This window comes from Artibeus jamaicensis, unplaced genomic scaffold (assembly GCF_021234435.1).
Source record: "Artibeus jamaicensis isolate MK-2021 breed Jamaican fruit bat unplaced genomic scaffold, CSHL_Jam_final contig_558, whole genome shotgun sequence".
Lineage (NCBI taxonomy): Eukaryota > Metazoa > Chordata > Mammalia > Chiroptera > Phyllostomidae > Artibeus > Artibeus jamaicensis.
Genome location: NW_026521886.1, coordinates 6437538 through 6460375, shown reverse-complemented (window position 1 = coordinate 6460375; position 22838 = coordinate 6437538). Strand labels below are relative to the sequence as shown.

General features: G+C 38.8%; 1 protein-coding gene across 6 annotated transcripts in view; it reads right to left on the bottom strand.

Annotated features, from left to right (window-relative positions):
* Positions 1-797: 797 nt before the first annotated feature.
* TXNRD3 (thioredoxin reductase 3) overlaps positions 798-22838 on the bottom strand; it is a 96654-nt gene continuing 74613 nt past the window's right edge. For 3 of the 6 annotated variants that reach the window (XM_053670292.1, XM_053670288.1, XM_053670289.1), the window contains 3 exons: positions 11575-11670; positions 9216-9369; positions 798-9021 (listed from right to left, as the gene is read on the bottom strand). In XM_053670292.1, coding sequence (XP_053526267.1) covers positions 8876-9021; positions 9216-9369; positions 11575-11670 — 396 coding nt within the window. In that variant the 3' untranslated portion in view covers positions 798-8875. Of the gene's footprint in view, positions 9022-9215; positions 9370-11574; positions 11671-21228; positions 21412-22838 lie in introns of those variants that run through there. The other 3 variants (XM_053670291.1, XM_053670290.1, XR_008392494.1) reach the window with 3 other exon arrangements.

Genomic DNA, 22838 nt, shown 5'->3' with positions numbered 1-22838 from the left:
TTTTTCCTGCTTGCTTGTTCGTTTTGTTGTTTAGCTTCCTGTTAAAGGTGAGATCATATGGTGTTTGTCTCTCAGCACCTGGCCTATTTCACTCAGCATAATGCTTTCCACTTCCATCCATGTTGTTGCAAAAGGTAGTAGCTCCTTCTTTCTCTCTGCTGCATAGAATTCCATTGTGTATATGTACCACATTTTTTAACCATTCATTTACTGATGGGCACCTAGGTTGCTTCCAACTCTTGGCTATTGTAAATTGTGCTGCTATGAACACTGTGGTGCATAGGTTCTTTGAAATTGATGTTTTAGGGTTCTTAGGATATAATCCCAGCAGTGGAATTGCTGGGTCAAAAGGCAGGTCGATTTTTATTTTTCTGAGAAAATTCCATACTGTTCTCCATAATGGTTGTACCAGTCTGCAATCCCACCAACAGTGGACTAAGGACCCCTTTTCCCCACAACCTCTCCAACATTGGTTGTTTGTTGCTTTGTTTATGATAGCCATCCTAACTGGTGTAAAGTGGTATCTCATTGTGGTTTTAATTTGCATCTCTCTGATAGCTAACGATATTGAGCATCTCTTCACGTGTCTCTGAATGTTCTGTGTGTCCTCCTTGGAGAAGTGTTTGTTCAAGTCCTTTTCCCATTTTTTAATTGGGTTGGGTGTCTTCTTAGAGTGGAGTCATGTAAGTTCTTTGTATATTTTGGAGATTAAACTTTTGTCTGAGGTATCATTGGCAAATATGTTTTCCCATACATTTGGTTGTCTTTTTAACTTAATACTGTTTTCTTTAGCCACACAGAAGCTTTTTATTTTGATGAGATCCCATTTGTTTATTCTTTCCTTTATATTCCTTGCTCTAGGGGACATATCAGTAAAAAAGTTGCTGTGTGAAATATCTGACATTTTCTTGCCGATGTTTTTCTCTAGGACTTTAATGGTGTCATGGCTTATATTTAAGTCTTTTATCCACCTTGAATTTATTTTGGTATATGGTATAAGTTTGTGCTCAAGTTTCATTTTTTTGCACATAGCTGTCCAGTTCCCCCAACACCATTTGTTGAAGAGGCTATCTTTACTCCATTTTATGTTACTGCCCCCTTTGTCAAATATTAATTGACTGTAGAGAGTTGGGTTGATTTCTGGCTCTCTGTTCTGTTCCATTGGTCTATGTGCCTGTTTTTATGCCAGTACCCGGCTGTTTTGATTACAGTGGCCTTGTAATACAGTTTGGTATCAGGTATTGTGATCCCTCCTACTTTTTTCTTCTTTCTCAAAAGAGCAGCTGCTATTCGGGCTCGTTTATGGTTCCATATAAATTTTCAAAGTGTTTGTTCTGTCTGTGAAATATGCCATTGGTACTTTAATAGGTATTGCATTGAATCTGTATATTGCTCTGGGTAGTATGGAAATTTTGATGATGTTAATTCTTCAAATCCACGAACAAGGTATATGTTTCCATTTGTTTGTGTCTTCCTTGATTTCTTTCTTCAGGGCTGTATAGTTTTCTGCATACAGGTTTTTCACCTCCTTAGTTAGGTTTATTCCCAGATATTTTATTTTTCTTTTTGCTATATCGAATGGGATTTTTTCCTTGATTCCTGCTTCTGCTGATTCACTGTTGGTATACAAAAATGCCTTTGATTTCTGGATATTGATTTTGTAACCATCTGTTTTGCCAAATTCATTAATTAGTTCAAGCAGTTTTTGGGTAGAGTCTATAGGATTTTCCTTGTACACCATCATGTCATCTGCAAACAGTGACAGTTTTGCTTCCTCCTTTCCTATTTGGATGCCTTTTATTTCCTTTTCTTGCCTGATCGCTGTGGCTAAAACTTCCAATACTATATTGAATGGAAGTGGTGAAAGTGGACATCCTTGTCTTCTTCCTGATCTTAGTGGAAAAGCTTTTAGTTTTTGCCCATTGAGTATGATGTTGGTGGTAGGTCTCTCATATATGGCCTTTATTATTTTGAGAAATGCTCCCTGTATTCCCACTTTGCTGAGTGTTTTATCATAAATGGGTGTTGTACCTTTTCAAAAGCTTTTTCCGCATCTATTGATATGATCATGTGATTTTTGTCTTTGCTTTTGTTTATGTGATGTATTACATTTATTGATTTGTGAATATTGAACCATCCTTGCTTCCCTGGAATGAATCCCACTTGGTCATGGTGTATGATCTTTTTGATATATTGTTGGATGTGATTTGCCAATATTTTGTTGAGGATTTTAGCATCTATGTTCATCAGCGATATTGGCCTGAAGTTTTCTTTCTTTGTTATGTCTTTATCTGGTTTTGGAATTAGGATGATGCTGTCTTCATAAAAAGAATTTGGGAGTTTTCCATCCTTCTGGATTTTTTGGAATAGTCTCTGGAGAATAGGGGTTAGCTCTTCCCTAAATGCTTTGTAGAATTCTCCTGTGAAACCATTTGGTCCAGGGCTTTTGTGTGATGGGAGTTTTTTGATTACTGCTTCAATTTCTTTTGCTGTTATTAGTGTATTTAGATTTTCTGCTTCTTTTTCACTGAGTTTTGGAGGATTATATTTTTCTATAAATGTGTCCATTTCCCCTAGGTTTTCAAATTTCTTGGCATACAGTTCTTCATAGTAATTTCTTACAATCCCTTCTATTTCTGTGGTATCAGTTGTAATCTCTCCTCTTTCATTTCTGATTGTGTTTATTTGTGTCCTCTTCTTCTCTTGATGAGCCTACTTAAAGGCTTGTCTATTTTGTTTATCTTCTCAAAGAACCAACTCCTGGATTCATTGATTTTTTAATAAAATTCTTCTTTGTTCTCTTTTTATTTAAGTTTGGGACATTTCTATTAGCCCATCCTCAGTCTCACTAATTCTTTCCTTGGCCATGTGCGCTATACTGGTGATTCCATCAAAGGCATTCCTTATTCCTTTTTTTTAGTGATTTATCTACTTTGGGGCGGGGGAAGAAGGGGAAACATCCTGTGATTGCCTCTCACATGCCTCCTACTGGGGACCTGGATGGCAACCCAGGCATGTGCCCTAGACAGGGAATCAACCTGGTGACCTTTTGTTTCACAGGCTGACCCTCAATCCAACCAGCCAGGGCTCTTATTCCAGTTATTTCTAACATTTCCTTCTGTTTCTTAAGAGTTTTCGTTTCTCTTATTGTACCCATCTTTCTTGTATGTTTCCCACTTTTTCCATTAGAGCCCTTAGCATATTAATCATAGTTGATTTAAATTCCTGGTAATTTCAATCTCTCTCCCATATGAATCGGATTTTGATGCTTGCTGTCTCTTCAAACTTTGTCATCTTTTAATATGCCTTATAATTTTTTTCTGTTGGAAACCAGGCATGATGAATTGAACTTGGGTAAGGTTTCGATATGTAAGCTTATAGTTTCCATCAAATTTATAAAATTCTTCTCTAAATATTTTCTGCTTCTTGTCTCCTTTGCCTTTCTGGGACTCTTAATGATAAATTTAAATTATTTGACAATGTTACGGAATTCATGTAACCTAAATTCATTTATTACTTTTCTATCTCTTTTCTGTCCTTACTTTATATTGTTTCTATCATGTCTTTAATTAACTACATTTTTCTTCTATAGTGTCTAATCTATTGATCACATTCAATTAAATATTTTTTTGAATATAGTGAAGGAACAGTTGATTAAGTAGGTCTATTTTGCTCACTTTTATTTTGCTCACTACATACCTCTGTAGCCAGGGCAGTGATCCCTGGCTAAGCCGTGGGAAATAAATTGATGAAATACAGTTACGGGTTAATTATTATTAGATATGCCTAAACTAGTAGGTCAAGATGCACCAGGATATGTGTTTAAACATGAATGTTTATAATTTACAGTTGGTGTCTGATTTCTGGTCCTCATCACAGCTATGTGACTAGTCCCTTTCAAGAACTCAGAACTCTAAGACATGTGTGAACTTTCCTGGGTGTAGACAGGTGTCTCTGCAGTTCACAGTTGAAAGTACATCTGTACAACTCTTGTAGAGATATGACTTGGAAACCTGAATATGATCTAACACTTGCTTTTGCTTTTTTCCCTGTCCCTGCACTTTACCCTTACTGTAATAAAAACTGGGCATGAGTGTGACTTTGAGTCATATGAGTCCTTCCAGCAAGTCACCAAACTATTTCAGGGATTCCTGAAATGTGTATTGTATTTTTTTTTAAATCCTTAATCTAGGATTTTTCATTGCTCTTAGAGAAAGGGAGAGTGAAAGCAAGAGAATGAGAGTGAGAATCTATTGGCTGTTTTCACACACACCAACTCGGGATTGAACCCACAACCTGGATATGTGCCCTGACCTGGAATTAAACTGGGACTCTTGGGTCTACAGAATGATGCTACAAACAACCAAGCTACTTCTGCAAGGACTGTATTTTTCACCTCTACAAATTATTTTTGGTTCTTTTATTTTCCACTTTATTCATTATGTTCATGTTTCCCTGTAACAACCTTATGTTATTTCATTATGGGCCTATTTCTTATTCACTGTTTTTTCTTAGGGGTCTCACTTTCCTGCTTTTTAGCATGCCTAGTAATTTTTGATTGGGTATTAGACATTAAGGTCTTTACATTTTCAAGTGTTTTGTTGTATTCTTTTAATGGGTGTTGTGCTTACTTTTGTAGGCAGTGACTTCTGGATTATCTTAGTTCCATTAAATTCTACTTTTAAACTTTGTTAGGATGAGTCAATAGTAGACTTGCCTCCTGGGATAGTTCAACTTTGTTGCTAAAGCATGGCTCCTCCTGGGGTCTCTACTTAATATCTCAAGGGGATTATTGAGGACATTCCTCTGCTGGTCAGTTAGAATTTTTTTCCTCACCTAAGTTCTGTGGCAATTGTTCAGTTTTTACTCCATCATTTTTTCCCTGACCTTCTAGACTTTTACTCTGAGGATGTATGGCTTAGAATTCAACAGACTCGGGATCTTGCTATAGATTTCTGGACCTCTTCTCTGCAGAGTTCCCACCACATTTCTCTCCACCACAATAAACTCCAATTTCTATCCCTATTAATCAAGATCACTGGGCTCTGTGTGGATTCTCCCTCGTGTTTGTATACTGAAAATTACTCCCATGCAGAAAGTTCGGGGAAATTGTAGGGAATCACTTCATTTGTTTTCCTTCTCTCAGAAATCACAATTCTGCACTGTCCATTGTTCCATGCCTGAACACGGTTCCACATTTCCTTCAGGTTATAGAGAAATGTTAAGTCTAGTACTTGTTATTCCGGTATGGGTAGAAGCATACGTCTCAAATATTTGATGATGTCTTACAATAAATTCCCACTAGGTCTCTTTGTCACTCCCTTCCTAGACACATGAGATAGTTCTACATTGGGAAATAAAACCACAATTTGAAAAAATTGTACTATTACTCAAAAACCTATAAAGTGTACTAAAGCACATTACACAACAAATTACCAAAACTTGAGCTGTTTTAACACAAACACATTCAGACCTGTATGTTCCAAGAGAAGACTACCATAACAGGAACTCAAGATGGTCTCACATATCCCAAATTCTAAAGACCACTGACACAATTCCAACAACTAGTTTACAAATTCTGACCAATTTCTGCCTAGAGCCACTCACCTACCTCTGCCATATAACCACCCCTTGACTAAACCCTAACCCCTACCCTTAATACTCTAAGGACATTTCTCTAATTCCTATCTGAGAAGAGACTGTCAAGGTATTGTTCTGCCTCACTAAGTCGAATGGTTTCCTAAGCAATCTTTTTTTTTTTAGGATTTTATTTATTTATCTTTAGAAGGAAAGGGAAGGAGAGAGGGAGAGAAACATCAAAGTATGGTTGCCTTTCCTACGTCCCCTGCTGGGAACTGGCCTGCAACCCCGGTATGTGCCCTGACTGGGAATCAAACCGCAATTGTCTGGTTCGCAGGCCTGCGCTCAATCCACTGAGCTATACCAGCCAGGGCCTAAGCAATCTTTCATGAGCATTAATAACCATAGATGCTCCAAGAAAATTCAGCAGGGACCCATCACAGTCAAAGCCCAAGACCACAGACTCTGAAGGTTCTCAACTAAGGATCCTTATGCTTCTCTGCTTATGGTTTCCTTGCCTGCAACTGAAGGAAGTTCAGTGTTTAATCTGAGCTCCAATCCCTTTTTGTTGAAATCCAAAATCTGCAAATGGTTTATTTTATCTGCCCTAGGAAAAAAAGTCAAGACATTTTAAATTAGCTGATGAAATTTGTACTAATTTTAATTCTCTATGAACATATTATCTATTATTGTATAACAAATTATTCCAAAACGTAGCTTGAATTATTAAGTATTTATTTTGTTTCTGATGATCAGAAATCTGAGAGTGGCCTGAGTAGTTCTGGCCCATTCTCTCAAGAGATTGCAGGCAAGCTGCTGGCTAGGAGAAGGCTTACATGGGGAAATATCACTTCTGAGCTCATACACATGGATGCTGACAGACCTGTTTCTTGGTGTTGGCTACAGACTTCAGCTCCTTACCATCTTGGCCTCTCCATGGGTTTCCTGAGAGTCTTCATGATATGGCAGGTGCCTTCTCAGAGAGCAAATGATACAAGAGAGTGCATCAGAGTGACCAAAACTTAAGCTGCAGTCCTTTGATGGCCTAATTTTAGAAGTGAAAAGCCATCACTTCTGCCATATTTTACTGGTCACACAGACCAACCTTGATACATTATAAGAGGGGACTACATGAGGATATGACTACACACAGCTGGAGAATCCAACTTGAGGCCCAACTAAAAGGCTGCCTATTATAGTGAAGTCTGCCAAAGCACCAATTAAATTTTTTTAAAATCCTCACCCAAGGATATGTTTATTGATTTGAAAGAGAGAGAGAGAGAGACAGACAGACAGACAGACACTGGCATGAAATAGAAATACTGATTGGTTGCTTCCCATATATGCCCTGACTGGAGATTAAACTAGCAACCTAGGTATATGCCATGATCAGGGATCAAACCGGCAACCATATGGTGTATGGGATGATGCTCCAACTAACTGAGCAACATGATCACAGCTGCCAAAGCACTGATTTGTCAATAGGTCTCCTGTCTTCTAATGGCTATAATGCTGTGTCTACAGAAGCTTTCCTTAAATAGGGCCCCTACTCATCATCATGGATGCCAAGATACTCTATGCTGATATGCTATACACTGGAAACTTAGTAAATGTATTCAGTTGTAAATCTGTGAAATGGGCAATACTGTCAGCATGAATGAAGAATTAGAAAAGTTAAACAATAAATTTTTTTCATATATTTAGTAAATAACGGGACCAGACATTCACAAGTCTATTATTCTTCAAGGTCTAGAATCTTTCCACAATTCCCTTCTTCTTGTGGATGATTCCTGAGTCTAACCTAGCTCTTTTAGCTTGATCTCACATTAACCCCTTGCTCACCTCACAATACCTGCATATTCCATTTCCCACCATACTGCATGGATTTTGAGATCAGTGGGTTTAGTGTTAGTCCCACAGCTAAAACCCTTTTGTCTCATCTCTACAGCAGTCTTTTGAAATTTGTTGAGCTAGCACATGGCAAACTTCATAAATATTCAATATGTACTTGAAATGAGTATTTATGTTAAAGTCTTCTTCATAAGTTCATTTAACTGACCTTAATTGTGCTATCCAAATCTGTATCTTTACTGATATTTTTTCTTTTATCTAATAAATTGGTTAGGTATATTAAAATCTCTACTATAATGTACAATGTTAATATTTCCCTACTGATCTGTATGCATGTTATGTTATTAGATACATATAAAATTTATCTTCCAGATAAAACAGATCTCTCAAAATTATATAAAGCTCACCTTTATTCCAGGAGAGGAGAAAAAAGAAAAGTGGAGAAAGAGATAAAGTTGGGGCAGGAGTGCAGGGAGTAGGGGAAAGGGAATGAGGGAGCCAGTTAACAGATTTATATCCAAGCCTTTTCTCCCCTTGCTAAGGAAAGATAAGTACCCTTTCCAATGATCTATGACTTGCAGAGTGGTTACAAATCCTTTGGGTGTCCTTAGCTGGGCCTCCCATTGCAAGGGCCTTTTAGATGTTGACAGGTATATAAATTCAAATGGAATATCCTAATATTGCTTGTTCATTTACTGAACTTGGCTATAGTTAGATTGTAGACTGAATCATTTTAGAGTTTTAAATACAGCTCAAATAATAGAGTATTGAAAACATTTTATATTATCTTAAGATCAACATGAAAAAAAATACAAGCATTTCTCTCTGACCTAAGATACTCTGTTCAGTCTAGAGACACTAAGAGGAGAATGACTGACTCCAAGGTAGTTACCATCAGGAAACCAGGAGAGGGTGAAGCATAAGGCAGTAGATAAAAATGTAATCAAAGGAGAAAACAGCTAACTAAACTACATTTAGTGTGTGTAAGTTTCTACTAATGCACCCCAGTCCTCTGCAGCCAGTTACTTCAGGGCATTTCCACAGATACCACTTACCAGAGACCATGTGTGCTTTCCACACTCACACATTGGAAGATCACTATTCTATAGTTTTATAACTGAGAAAATATTTTTATAGGAACAAAGCAAAGAAATTATTTTTTAAAAACCCTAGGAAACAGAAAAGTTAACTTAGATTAGTTATGTGATTAAAAGGTCTTTCAAAGGAAAGCTCTGACTTGGAAGAACATTGGTCTTAGCTCTCTTCATAAGGGGTTCTGAGTAAGACGTCAAGGAAGCAATGTAACTGCCTCTCCCAGGTCAGCTGAGACGGTTGAGTAGATATGCACTGCTGCCTGCCTCCTTGTCTACATTCTCATCTGTGTGCTACGATGAAAGCCCTGCAGTGGGCCCTGTGCATGACAGCAGGTGCCCTGATCACAGACTCATGTGATCTGAGAGCACATGATTCTAGTCATGTGAAAAAACGTGAATTGACAAGGGAGACTAGACAGCAGCAGGTCTAGCCTCAGCAGCCTTTCTGGGAGATGTCTAGTCCTGATGACTTTGTGATTTCCAAAGTGGTAAATACCTGTAAGAAAGGAAGAAAACAAATTTGTGTTTTGGCAACAATTATTTCAGTATTGCTTTAAGAAAACAAATTCTAAATATTACATCTGTTCTCCTTTAAAATATGCAAAATAATTACCAATACAAAAACTTTCTGACAATGTGCTTCATAATAGTTTTTCAAACTACACCAATTGAAGTGAACTTAAAAAATACCTCTCTTTCCTGTATATACCTCACCACAGGTAGGATGAATCCCAATAGTGTCATCAAGTAGCTGCTTCGTGAGCCCACATTTCATTGCAGCTGCAAACCCTTGGGTAACTTCACCAGCATTCGGTCCAAGAAGATGAAATCCTATCACCCGATTCTTTAATACAGAATCAAAACAAAGGGAAGCCCAGTAGGTTAATGGTCTGGATAGGAATCTAGTCATTGCAAGTTCACAGCTCAAATTGACAATATCTACTACAGAAAAAGAACCAACGTTGAACTCAGCAGAGAACATTACCATGAAACTGAGCCATTGTTAAGAATCTGTTAAATGAGTCAATAAATGCACATCCAGAGTAATATGCACTCAAATTTACTGGAAATAAGCAAACTTTACTCACTGCATAAAAGAGCTCATTAGTATGTATGGTAGAAATTTCTGAATTATGTTGAGATAGTGCTAAACAACATACAAATCTGAATTAAAGTCCAACACTGGGATAACTCAAATGCAGCAGGTTTCACTGTCATTGCAGTGATTCCCAACCCAGGAAGCAAGCTGCCTGACTCCTAACAATTAAGTGAAGATCGAGGAGTAGAACATGAGGTGCAAGGTCCATGTGATGAGTAGACCACTGAGACAGAAAGAGATTCATGGCGAATTTCCAAAGTACAATGCATTTAGGCTGTCCTTTTGTCAGTGTATTTTCCATCAGACTCTAGTCTTTGTTTTAATCTTCAATAGTAAGTATACAACAGATAGAGAGAAAGGGAAGCAGAGATCTTGGGGCTGGCAGAAATCTTTGCCTCCTCACATTCTAGAGGAAAAACAATGGTTCAAAGCAGCCAACTCACACACATCTACTCATGGGTGCTCAAAATGGAGAGTTCTGGAAGCAGTGTTTCTCTAAGGGTAATCACGGGCCACAGGGTCTCTGGATGAGAAATGCAGTTCCCAGGGCCCCACAGAAGTAGACTGAATTGGAATCTCTAAGGTGGTACATTGTGCATACAGCAAACTGGGAAAGGCAGGCAGACCAGACAGTAAAAACATGTGATGAAAATCCCCATTTAAAAATGAAAATGAAGGCAGGTTCTGTGAGAGGGTAAACCTCATTCACAGTTTTTACCACATAGCTACAGTAAAATACATAGTAGTAGGGTGGTTCTTTAGAAACAGAAATTTGGACAGGAGTAAAAGAAAGTAATAAGCTCTACTGAGGACAGTGAGCAATTTTACCAAGGGAAACGAGGATCAAGGAGGCAGCTGAGTGTGAGCAGAGGGAGTGGCAAGGGACAGAGATGGGGTTCAAAAAGAAGGTAAATAGACATGAAAATTCCACCTCAGGACTGACAGCCATAGTCAACAACTCTGTCAAGAGGTCAGAAATAATATGAAGGCCGATAATTTTGGTTTCAGCAGCAGCTCAATCAAACCCAATTCCCACACACTTTCACGGGCCTCAGTGCATGCATAGTCTCAGCCTGCTCCCTTTGGGAAGGCACCCACAACTTCATGAGAGTAACCTCAGATTACTCTGTACACTTCATATAAATGTCAGATGTTGCTGTTCATATGTATCTAATCTTATGTTTTATCTCCCCAGATAAATTATAAACTCTTAAAAAGGGAGGAATTAAGTGCTTACACTGCTTCCTACCCTCAGTGTTCTTTATAAAACAAGTCCTGAACAAACAGTGCTTTAAACCCTGATAATCAGGGTACCTGTTAACAGTTTCATGCTCACCTCAACAACAGGGAAGGCAGAGGCCTCCAACAATGGGTTCTCCACCTTACTGATCTTCTTTTATAAAAGGCTTCATTAGGAATTAGTTAATTAACTAGTTTTCACTTTGTGTAAGCATCTCCTTGTAAAGGCTTTTTCACATTCACTTTACAAAATCCACATAAACATACACCTTACATTTTAATAGTTGATGAATAAAAACTTTCACAGGTGATCTACTTCTAAACTGCTGAGTTTGGTAGGTTGGGAAGAGACAATTTTCAATGATTACTTTGAAAAGGTATTGGTAAGCCTCATTTACAATTTATATCACTTGTTCAACCTCTGCAAACATATTAACTGGGCAATAATTTGAAGAATTTATGCCTTCCCTGAAAACTACCTTTAAAGAAATAATGGGAGGGAGGGGGGAGACCGGGCGGGGGGGTGGGGTGGGATGGGAGAAATAGATAAAAAAAAATGTACTTGAAAAGTAACTAAATAAAATTTAATATTAAAAAACAGTTAATATAATTCACTTTATATATAAAAAAAGAAATAATGAAAATCCAAATACTAGAATAAAAGCTGCATTTTAAATTTATAGTATTTCAGCTTCCAATCACATTACATACATTGTTAAATTTATTGCAAATTATCTTTGCATAACAAGTACTGTTGTCTCTGCCAGCTACTGTCCATTCGAGAGGCCAGAAAAAAGTATGATACACCTGGAAGACAAGAAGAAAAAGGGGCCAAGATTGGCATATCAGAAAATCACTCCTTGATATGATCTTTAGTTATATAAACACAATAATCTCTAAAATAGCTTTCAGAAGTTTAAAGTTCTATGATTCCAACTTTATGTATCTGATTGGAGTGTCTGGGCCACATCTCATATAATTCAAGTTGTGCAAGCATGTTGACCTTTGGTTTGCTCTACTGTTAGTACAAAAAAAATCTCCTGTTAACTAAATTTTATATTTATAGAATAATACTGTTCAAGACAATGCACTAGGCTGTGTGGGCTGAAAAGGTAAATAAAGACCTAGATCCTGCCTTTGACAAATTTAAAACCTGACTACAAGATCATTTTCAAACCAAATCTAAGAAAAGCAAAAGAGAAAAAAAACCTTCAACTCCATTAAATGATATTAAGAACATTACCTATGCTACTTGAAAGCCATCACTCCAGCACTCAAGTACATACATAGCTAAGGCTCCTCAATGTGGCTCACTCAAAACACCCTGAGGAAAATATAACATGACCCCCATCCTGCTCAGGGCAGCTACATTTTCCCAGTCCCTCCTAATCTTCCCAAAAAGAAGGCAATGGATTAATGTTTGGTGCCAGCATTAAAAAATGTGTTCTAAACTACATATGGTCCCCAACTTACAATAGTTCAACTTATAATTTTCTGACTTTCTATTTTTATTTTATTTCTTTAATTTTATTTTTTTCAAGTACAGTGTTCTGTCTTTTACCCCATCCCAGCCCACCCCACCCCCAGTGCTCCCAACCTCCCTCCCATTCCCCAACACCTTAGTTTTTGTCCATGTGTCCTTTATACTTCTTCCTGTGAATCCTTCCCCTTTTCCCCTGAAATTATCTCCCCTCTCCTCTCTGGAACCTGTCAGCCTGTTCTGTGTTTCAGTATCTTTGGTCATATTTTGCTTGTTTGTTTTGTTGTTTAGGTTCCTGTTAAAGGTGAGATCATATGGTATTTGTCTTTCACTGTCTGGCTTATTTCACTCAGCATAATGCTTTCCAGTTCCATCCATGATGCTGCAAAGGGTAGGAGCTCCTTCTTTCTTTCTTCTGCACAGAATTCCATTGTGTAAATGTACCACAGTTTTTGGATATATTCATTTACTAATGGGCACCTAGGTTGCTTCTAACTCTTGGCTATTGTAAATGGTGCTGCTATGAACATTGGTGTGCATGGATTCTTTTGGATTGGTGTTTCAGGGTTCTTAGAATATACTACTAACAGTGGAATTGCTGGGTAAAAAGGCATATTCGTTTTTAGTTTTCTTAGAAAATTCCATACTGTTTTCCATAGTGGTTGTACCAGTCTGCAATCCCACCAACAGTGAACTGGGGTCCCCTTTTCCCACAACTTCTCCAACATTTGTTGTTTGGTGCTTTGTTTATGATGGCTATTCTGACCGGTGTAAAGTGGTGTCTCATTGTGGCTTTAATTTGCATCTCTTGGATAGCAATACTGAGCATCTCTTCATGTGTCTCTGGATATTCTGTATGTCTCCTTGGAGAATTGTCTGTTCAAGTCCCTTGCCCACTTTTTAATTGGGTTGGTTGTCTTCTCTGAGTGGAGATGTGTGAGTTCTTTGTATATTTTGGAGATTAAACCTTTCTCTGAGGTATCATTGGCAAATATGTTTTCCCATATAGTTGGTTCTCTTTTTATCTTAATACTGTTTTCTTTAGCCATGCAGAAGCTTTTTATTTTGATGAGATCCCATTTGCTTATTCTTTCCTTTATATTCCTTGCTCTAGGGGACATATCAGTAAAAAAGTTCCTGCGTGAAATATCTGAGATTTTCCTGCCAATGTTCTCCTCTAGAACTTTAATGGTGTCATAGCTTCTATTTAAAGCCTTTTATCCACCTTGAATTTCTCTTGGTGTATGGTGTACGTTGGTGCTCAGGTTTCATTTTTTTGCATGTAGCTGTCCAGTTTGCCCAACACCATTTGTTAAAGAGGCTATTTTTACTCCATTTTATGCTTCTTCCCCTTTTGTCGAATATTAGTTACCCATAGAGACTTGGGTTTATTTCTGAGCTCTCTGTTCTGTTCCATTGGTCCATGTGCCTGTTTTTATGCCAGTAGCAGGCTGTTTTGATTACAGTGGCCTTGTAATACAGGTATTGTGATCCCTCCTACTTTGTTCTTCTTTCTAAAAAATGGCAGCTGCTATATGGGGTCATTTATTAATCCATATAAATTTTTGAAGTGTCTGTTCTATGTCTGTGAAATATGCCATTAGTACTTTAATAGGTATTGCATTGAATCTCTAAATTGCTTTAGGTAGTATGGACATTTTGATGATGTTAATTCTTCCAATTCATGAACATGGTATATGTTTCCATTTCTTTATGTCTTCCTTGATTTCTTTCTTCAATGTTGTGTAGTTTTCTGTATGCAGATCTTTTACCTCCTTGCTTAGGTTTATTCACAGATATTTTATTTTTGTTTTTGCTATATCGAATGGAATTTTTTTCTTGATTTCTGATTCTGCTGTTTCATTGTTGGTATATAAAAATGCCTTTGATTTCTGGATATTGACTTGGTAACCTGCTGTTTTGCCAAATTCATTAATTAGTTCAAGCAGTTTTTGGGTAGAGTCTATAGGATTTTCCATGTACACTATCATGTCATCTGCGAACAGTGACAGTTTTGTTTCCTCCTTTCCTATCTGGATACCTTTTATTTCCTTTTCTTGCCTGATTGCTGTGGCTAAAACTTCCAATACTATATTGAATAGAAGTGGTGAAAGTGGACAACCTTGTCTTGTTCCTGATCTTTAGTGGAAAGAATTTTATTTTTTGCCCATCGAGTATGATGTTGGCTGTAGGTCTCTCATATATGGCCTTTATTATACTGAGGAATGCTCCCTATATTCCCACCTTGCTGAGTGTTTCTATCATAAATGGGTATTGTACCTTATCAAAAGCTTTTCCGCGTCTATTGATATGATCATGTGGTTTTTGTCTTTGCTTTTGTTTATGTGATGTATTACATTTACTGATTTGCGAATATTGAACCACCCTTGCATCCATGGGATGAATCATGCTTGGTCATGGTGTATGATCTTTTTAATGTATTCTTGGATAAGATTCACCAATATTCTGTTGAGGATTTTAGTGTCTATGTTTATCAGCGATACTGACCTGAAGTTTTCTTTCTTTGTTATGTCTTTATCTGATTTTGGAATTAGGATGATGATGGATTCATAAAAAGAGTTTGGGAGTCTTCCATCATTTTGGATTTTTTGAAATAGTCTGTGAAGAATAGGGGTTAGCTCTTCCTTAAATGCTTTGTAGAATTCTCCTGTGAAACCATCTGGTCCAGGGCTTTTGTGTGACTGTAGATTTTTGATTACTGCTTCAATTTCATCTGTTGTTACTGGTTTCTTCAGGCTTTCTGCTGCTTCTTCATTAAGTTTTGGCAGATCATATTTTTCTAGAAATTTGTCCATTTCCCCCGAGGTTTTCAAATTTCTTGGAACACAGTTCTTCATAGTAATTTCCTACAATTCTTTCTATTTCTGTGGTGTCAGTTGTCATCTCTCCTCTTTCATTTCTAATTGTGTGTATTTGGGTCCTCTCTGTTTTTTTCTTGATGAGCCTGCTTAAGGCCTTGTCTATTTTTTATCTTTTCAAAAAACCAGCTCCTGGATTCAATGATTTTTAGAATTGTGCTTATATTCTCTATGTCATTTAATTCTGCTCTGATATTTGTTATTTCCTTCCTTCTACTTGCTCTGGGTTGTCTTTGTTGTTGTTCCTTGAGTTCTTGTAGGTGGAGAGTTAGATTATTTGTTTGAAATGTTTCTATCTTTTTTAGATAGGCCTGTATTGCTATGAACTTCCCTCTCAGGACTGCCTTCGCTGTGTCCCATAAGTTTTGGCTTGTTGTGAGATCATTTTCATTTGTTTCCAGAAACTTTTTGATTTCTTCCCTAATTTCATTCTTGACCCATTCGTTATTTAATAGCATGGCATTCAGTCTCCATGATTTTGGGTGTTTTGGGTTTTTTCCTTTGGGGTTGGTTTCCAATTTCAGTCTCTTGTGGTCAGAGAAAATGTTTGGTATGATTTCCATTTTCTTGAATTTGTTGAGGCTTGTTTTGTGTCCTATCATGTGATCTATCTTTGAAAATCTTCCATGCGCATTTGAAAAGAATGTGTATTTAGCTTCTTTGGGATGAAAGGTTCTATATATATTAGTTAAGCCCATTTCATCTAGGGCATTCTTTAATGCCACAATATCTTTGTTGATAGTTTGGAACACCACTCCATTTTTGACAGTGGGGTGTTAAAATTTCCTACTATAATTGTGTTGCTTGCTGTCAATATCTTTCTGGAAGTCCTCAAAGAGTTTCTTTATATATTTGGGTGCTCCTATGTTGGGTGCATATATATTTACAATGTCAATGTCTTCTTGGTGGATTCTTCCCTTAAGTATTATGAAACAACCTTCTGGGTCTCTTTTTATGGCCCTCTTTTTGAAGTCTATTTTGTCTGATATGAGAATTGCTACCCCAGCTTTTTTTTTCCTTGTCTGTTTGCTTGGAAAATTTGTTTCCAGCCCTTCAATTTTAGTCTGTGATGGTTTTTAGTCCTGAGGTGTATCTCTTGCAGGCATCATATGTGTGGGTCATGCTTTCTTATTTATTCAGCTATTCTATGCCTTTTGATTGGAGCATTTCATCTATTTACATTTAAGGTTATTATTGATAGGTACTTATTCATTGCCAGTTTTGTACCTGTGTTCCTCTCTTTCTTTCTCTCTTCCTTCCTTTCCTAAGAGCAGTCCTTTTAGTATTTCTTGTAGAGCTGGTTTGGTGGAGGCATATCCTTTTAGACTTCTTTTGTCTTGGAAGCTCTTTATTTGGCCTTCTATCTTGATTGAGAGCCTTGCTGTGTAAAGTAGCCTTGGTTGTAGGCCTCTGTTTCTCATTACTTGGAATATTTCTTGGCATCCTCTTCTTGCTTGGAGTGTTTCCATTGAGAAGTCAGTAGCTAACTTTATTGGGGCTCCCTTGTAGGTTACTTCTTTACTCTCCCTTGCTGCCTTTAAGATTCTCTCTTTGTCTTGCAATTTTGCCATTTTAATGATGATGTGTCTTAAAGTGGGTCTCTTTGGGTTCCTCTTGATTGGGACTCTCTGTGATTCCTGGATTTGTGTGACTTTTTTTCTCTCATCAAATTAGGGAATTTTCCCTCATTACTTTTTCAAATAGGTTTCCTATCCCTTGATCTTCTTATTCTCCTTCTGGTATCCCTATTATTCGGATATTATTGTTTCATATTGTCTTGCATTTCTATAAATCCCTCCTCATTCTTTCTGAGTCTCTTTTCCTTTTCTTGCTCTTTCTGGGAGTTTTTTCCCCTACTTTCTCATCCAACTCACTAATCCGATCTTCCGCTTCATCGATTCTGCTTCTGATTACTTCTATCATGTTCTTCAGCTCAGAAATTGTATTCTTCATTTCCTCTTTGTCCCTTGCTGATAGTTTCTATTTTCTTTTTCAAGTTGATATACTTTGCGGTGAGTTAACTCTTCTGGTAGCTCATTGTGAGCTCTTCAATTTTCCTGATAACCAGTGCTTTGAATTCAATATGTGATAGTTGAGTTGCCTCTATTTCATCTAATATTCTTTCTGAGGCTTCCTCCTTTCCTTTCATTTGGGGATTGTTTCTTTGTCTTCCCATTGTTTGTGAGACTCTTCTTGTTTAAGCCTCAGCTTCTTAAATTGATCTGTTCTGATTCCCTGGGTTTATGGTGTGAACTTCTGTGGTAGAATACCTATGAAATTCAGTGGTGCAGTCTCCTTCAGGTATCTTGATGTTCTCCATTTCCACCTACCCCTTTTTTTGGTGTGTGTGTGTGTGATCAGTTGGAGGGGGAGGCAAAATGGTTTATGACAGCAGAAGAGTATTTTAAGATATTTACAGTCACAGTCGGTAGAGAAGAGATAGATCTTAAGCTATATATAGTGTTAACTGTGACCTTCAACCCAACTTGCCACTTTTAAGGAGGATGGACAAAAGGTAAGTCTCTTGTTGGAGAGGGAAGCCTTGTGAGTTGGATCTAGAAAGCAGTGAGGTTGCAGGTGGTCAGATTTTGAGGTAAAGTGAGAGTAAAAAAATAATAAATAGGAGACTTCCGCCAAGATGGAGGTTTAGGTGGAAGCACTGCGCCTTCTCACACAATCAAGTTTAAAAACAACAAAGTTTTAGCAACAAAAACACAGCCAAACCACAGAAAATTGAACGACATGGAAGTCTGACAATAGTGAACCCTTCAGCCAAACTGGTAAGAGGGGCAGAGCCAGCAGCAGAGTGGAGTTGGGCAGGAAAAATCCACTGGACCAACACAGGCTCGCAACCCAGGTGCGCCAGCAGCCATGGGCGGATCCAAGGTATGGAGTAGCGGGTGGACCCACTGAGGACTGGCCACAGTCACACATTCACGCACAGATAAACCAGTGAAGGAGCTAGCGGTGGTGAGACAGACTGCACAGGCCCCAGCAGCGGGAAGCAGCAGAGGGAACTGCCATTGTCCCTCTCTGACCATGCCCCCATGTACAGCATCACAAACCAGCGAACTGGGTGGCCCCACCCCGGTGAACAACTAAGGCTCTGCTCCTCATAATTAACAGGCACAAACAGATCAAAACATGGCTCAAGAACAACTCAGAGCCCCTGAACCGATAAATCTAAGTGATGAAGAAATAGCCAAACTTTCAGATGCACAGTTCAAAACACTGGTGATCAGGATGCTCACAGAACTGGTTGATTTTCGTCACAAATTAGAGGAACATATGAAGGCTAAACTAATTGAAATGAAGGGAAATACACAGGAAACCAATAGTAATGGAAAGGAAACTGGGACTCAAATCAAAGGAGTGGACTAGAAGGAGGGAAAAAATGAGCAAACAGAAAAGGATGAAGAAACAAAAATCCAAAAAAATGAAGAGAGGCTTAGGAACCTTCAGGACATCTTGAAACGTTCCAACATCCGAATTATAGGGGCACCAGAAGGGGAAGAGGAACAGCCACCAGTGGGAAACTTATTTGAACAAATAATAAAGGAGAACTTCCCCAATCTGGCAAAGGAAATAGACTTCTAGGAAATCCAGGAAGCTCAGAGAGTTCCAAAGAAGTTGGAACCAAGAAGGAACACACCAAGGGACATCATAATTATATTAGCCAAGATTCAAATGAAGGAGAGAATTCTAGAAGCAGCAAGAGATAAGGGGACAGTCACCTACAAAGGAGTTCCCATCAGACTGTCAGCAGATTTCTCAAAAGAGACCTTACAGGCAAGGAGGGGCTGGAAAGAAGTATTCCAAGTCATGAAATCCAAAGACCTACATCCAACACTGATCTATTCAGCAAAGCTTTCATTTAGAATGGAAGGGCAGATAAAGTGCTTCTCAGATAAGATCAAATTCAAGGAGTTCATCATCACCAAGCCCTCGTTATATGAAATGTTAAAGGGACTTACCTAAGAAAAAGAAGATAAAAAAGATGAACAGTGAAAGGACAGCAAACTCACAGTTACTAAGAACCACACCTAAAACAAAAGCAAACTAAGAAGGCAGCTAGATCAGGAGCAGAATCATAGAAATGAAGATCACATGGAGGGTTAGCAACAGGTGAGTGGGAGAAGGGGGGAGAAGGTACAGAAAAAAAGTAGCATAGATGGTAGGTAGAAAATAGATAGGGGGGAGGGCAGGAATAGTATGGGAAATATAGAATCTAAAGAACTTGAGACACATGGTCATAAACTAAAGGGGGGAATGGTGTGCAGGGTGGAGGGGAATGAAGGGGGGAAATAGAACAACTGTAATGTCATAATCAATAAAAAATTTTTTTTAAAAGAAAGGAAAAAAAGAATAGTAAATATGTGTAACATGTGAGCAAACTGAGTTAATCACTACAGTAACAGAATTCAGGAGCCTGTATAGCGGTCTAAGATCCGGGAGATGTGTTGTGAAGTATTTACATTTGTATAGAATAGCTTTTATTTACAATTAATATTAGAGCAACAATCATACGACAGACTCTATGTGATCTGTCTGAATAGGGGGTATAGAGCTTTGGGTAGGGTGCTAAAGGAAAACAAGTGGCGTGAAGTATAGAGTATTAGCAATACACTGTGGAGGAAAGAACAGGGGGAACCTGTCAAATAACACAATATAACCAGCCAAGAGTAAGAAGCCTATACAGGAAGTGGAGTAATACAAAGATAATATTAACATATAAAAGAAGTGAGAATAATGTAAAGAATAATAATACAAATATGCAACAACTGGTGGCTTCTCTGGTATAGCAAAGTGAAATTTGTCTCTCTGTCTCTACTGTTGGCATGCCTCCTCTTTGGGTCCCACTTTGGTCTTTCGCGGTTCCCAGTTGTTTGTGTCCCTTGTGGGTAAAAGAAAACAAAGCAACAAATAAAAAACGAAAACAAAAGCAAAAAAAGGCAGGAAAAGGGAGGAAAAAGTGACAAGTTTGGAAAGAAAGGAAGAAGGACTAAAACAGGAAAAAGGAAAGGAGAGGAAAAAAGTACTTAAAGATAAAACAATAATAAAATTAAAAAGATATGACTAGTAAAAAAAATTACTAAAGGAAAAAAACATCCCTTGTTGGTTTCAAACTGTCCAAATTGGTTTTTCTGGTGCAGCAGGCTGAGAGTAGATTGGTGTAGTTTTTCTGAGAGTGCTGCCCCAAGAGCTAGCCTGGTGTCTCTCTCCAGCTCTCCATGAAGGCAATCTAGGTTCTCTTCAGAGTATCTTCCCAGGGGGTCCTCTTTGTGGGCTGGAGTACATGCGCACATGCATGCCAGCCATGCTGCCGAAGTAGGGTATGGGCCCCCGCCCACCTGCCAGGCTGCCTCGGTCCTGCAGGATCTGGCACAGCCCTTCCCAGTTCTGTGGGGAAACTCAGGTGCTTTCCCCCCTCCTCTGGAGCTGCCAGGCTGGGTGGGAAGCAAGCCAAGTTGCTGTCACAGGAGAACACCTCAGTCCACTTTCCCAAAAAACTTCTCCAGAAAGCCTGCCTCTCAGCCCAGCCCAATCCCCAGCCAGACTGGTGATGACAATGCACCTCCCAATTCTCTCGGGCTGGTGACCCCAGAGTCTGCAGCTGAACAGGGCCCTTTGTCCTTGTGACCCTCTCTGTAAACTCAAGCAGACAGGTCTCTGCCCGGTGTTGCCCAGCCTTGCTGAGACAGGGAGGGAGTAGGCTGATGACCCAAGCTCTCTCCCAAGGACCCTGTAGCAGGCCCAAGGCTCCCAAAGAGTCTGCTATAGACCCGCCATGTGCCGGGCCTCCTGAAAAGTCCGTGGCAGGCACCCCCAGCGCCAGTCACCTACTGAGGCTGCTGAGTGCCGGGGCTCCCATGTCAGATGCCCCCAGCGCTGGTCACAGAGGGAAGCCTCTGGATCCCAACGGAGGCCGGAGGCCGCTAGGTGCTGGTCGAGGGCGCCAGCCGCCATTGCTCTTGTCTTTACTCAGGTCCCCGAGAACCCACTGACCTGCCGCTGTCTGGTCCTTCAGAGTCCGTCACAATCTCTGGCCTCTTATTTTCATAAATGCTGGGGAACTGTTGGTTGTTTGCGCTGTTCCTCAGTAGATCTGCCAGTATTTTCTCCCATGTATGTGTACGGGAAATGGAATCCGCTCTGTCCCACTCCATCGCCATCTTCCTGATTTTCTGACTTTATGACGGTGTGAAAGTGATATGCTTTCAGTAGAAATGGTACTTCAAATTTCCTGAGCTAGCAGTATGTGATAAGACACTCTTTTGTGACGTTGGGAAGCGGCAGCAAGATAATTGTGCTCAACTGTACAGGCATATCTCATTTTATTGTGCTTCACAGATTTGAATTTTTTCACCTGAAGGTTTGGGGCAAGCCTGTGTGAGCAAGTCTATCGGTTCCATCTTCCCAATAGCATTTGCTTACTTTGTCATATTTTGAATATTCTTGCAATATTTCAACCTTTATTATTATTATATTCATTATGATAATATGTGAATGGTGATCTTTTAAATATTTTATTTTAATTTTTTAATACATTTTATTGATTATACTATTACAGTTGTCCCAATTTTCCCACTTTGGCCCCCTCCACCCAGCACCCGCCACTCCCGCTGGCAACAGCCTCCACTTAGTTCATGTCCATGGGTCATGCATAAAAGTTCTTTGGCTTCTCCATTTCCAACACTGTTCTTAACGTCCCCCTGCCTATTCTGTTTCTACTTGTACTAAATTCCCGGACTTTTCCCCCAATCTCCCCCTTCTGCTTCCCAACTGGTAACCATGCACATGATCTCTGTAATCATGATTCTGTTCTGATTGTTAGCTTAGTTTGTTTTTTAGATTCAGTTGCTGATAGTTGTGAATTCATTGCCATTTTAATAGTCATAGCTTTGATCTTCTTTTTCTTAAATAAGTTTCTTTAATGCTTCATACAATAAATGATGAACTTTAGCTTTACCTTGTCTGGGAAGCACTTTATCTGTTCTTCGATTATAAATTATGGTAATCTACAGCTATACTACCTGAATGCACCCAATCTTGTCTGATTATAAATGATGGCTTTGTTGGATAGAGTAATCCAGGTTGTAGGTACTTGCTTTTCATTACTTTGAATACTTCTTGCCAGTCCCTTCTAGTCTGCAAAGTTTCTTTTGAGAAATCAGCTGACGGTCTTAGGAGAATTCCTTTGTAGGTAACTGCTTTTCTCTTGCTGCTTTTAAGATACTCTCTTTACTTTGAACCTTGGCATTCAAAAAAATTTTTTTAAATTTATGTTTAGAGAGGGGAAAGGAGGAAGAAAAAGAGGGAGAGAAACATCAATGTATGGTTGCCTTTCATGAGCCTGCAACTGGGGAACTGGCTGATAACCCAGGCATATGTCCTGACTGGGAATCAAACTGGCAACCCTCTGGTTTGCAGGCTGGCACTCAATCCACTGAGCCACACCAGCTAGCACTAACCTTTGGCATTTTAATTATGGTAAGTCTTGGTGTAGTCCTCTTTTGGTTGAACTTATTTGGAACTCTCTGTGCTTCCTGGATTTGTATGCCTATCTCCTTCACCAAATTAGGAAATTTTTCCTAATTTCCTAAAAACAAAATTAT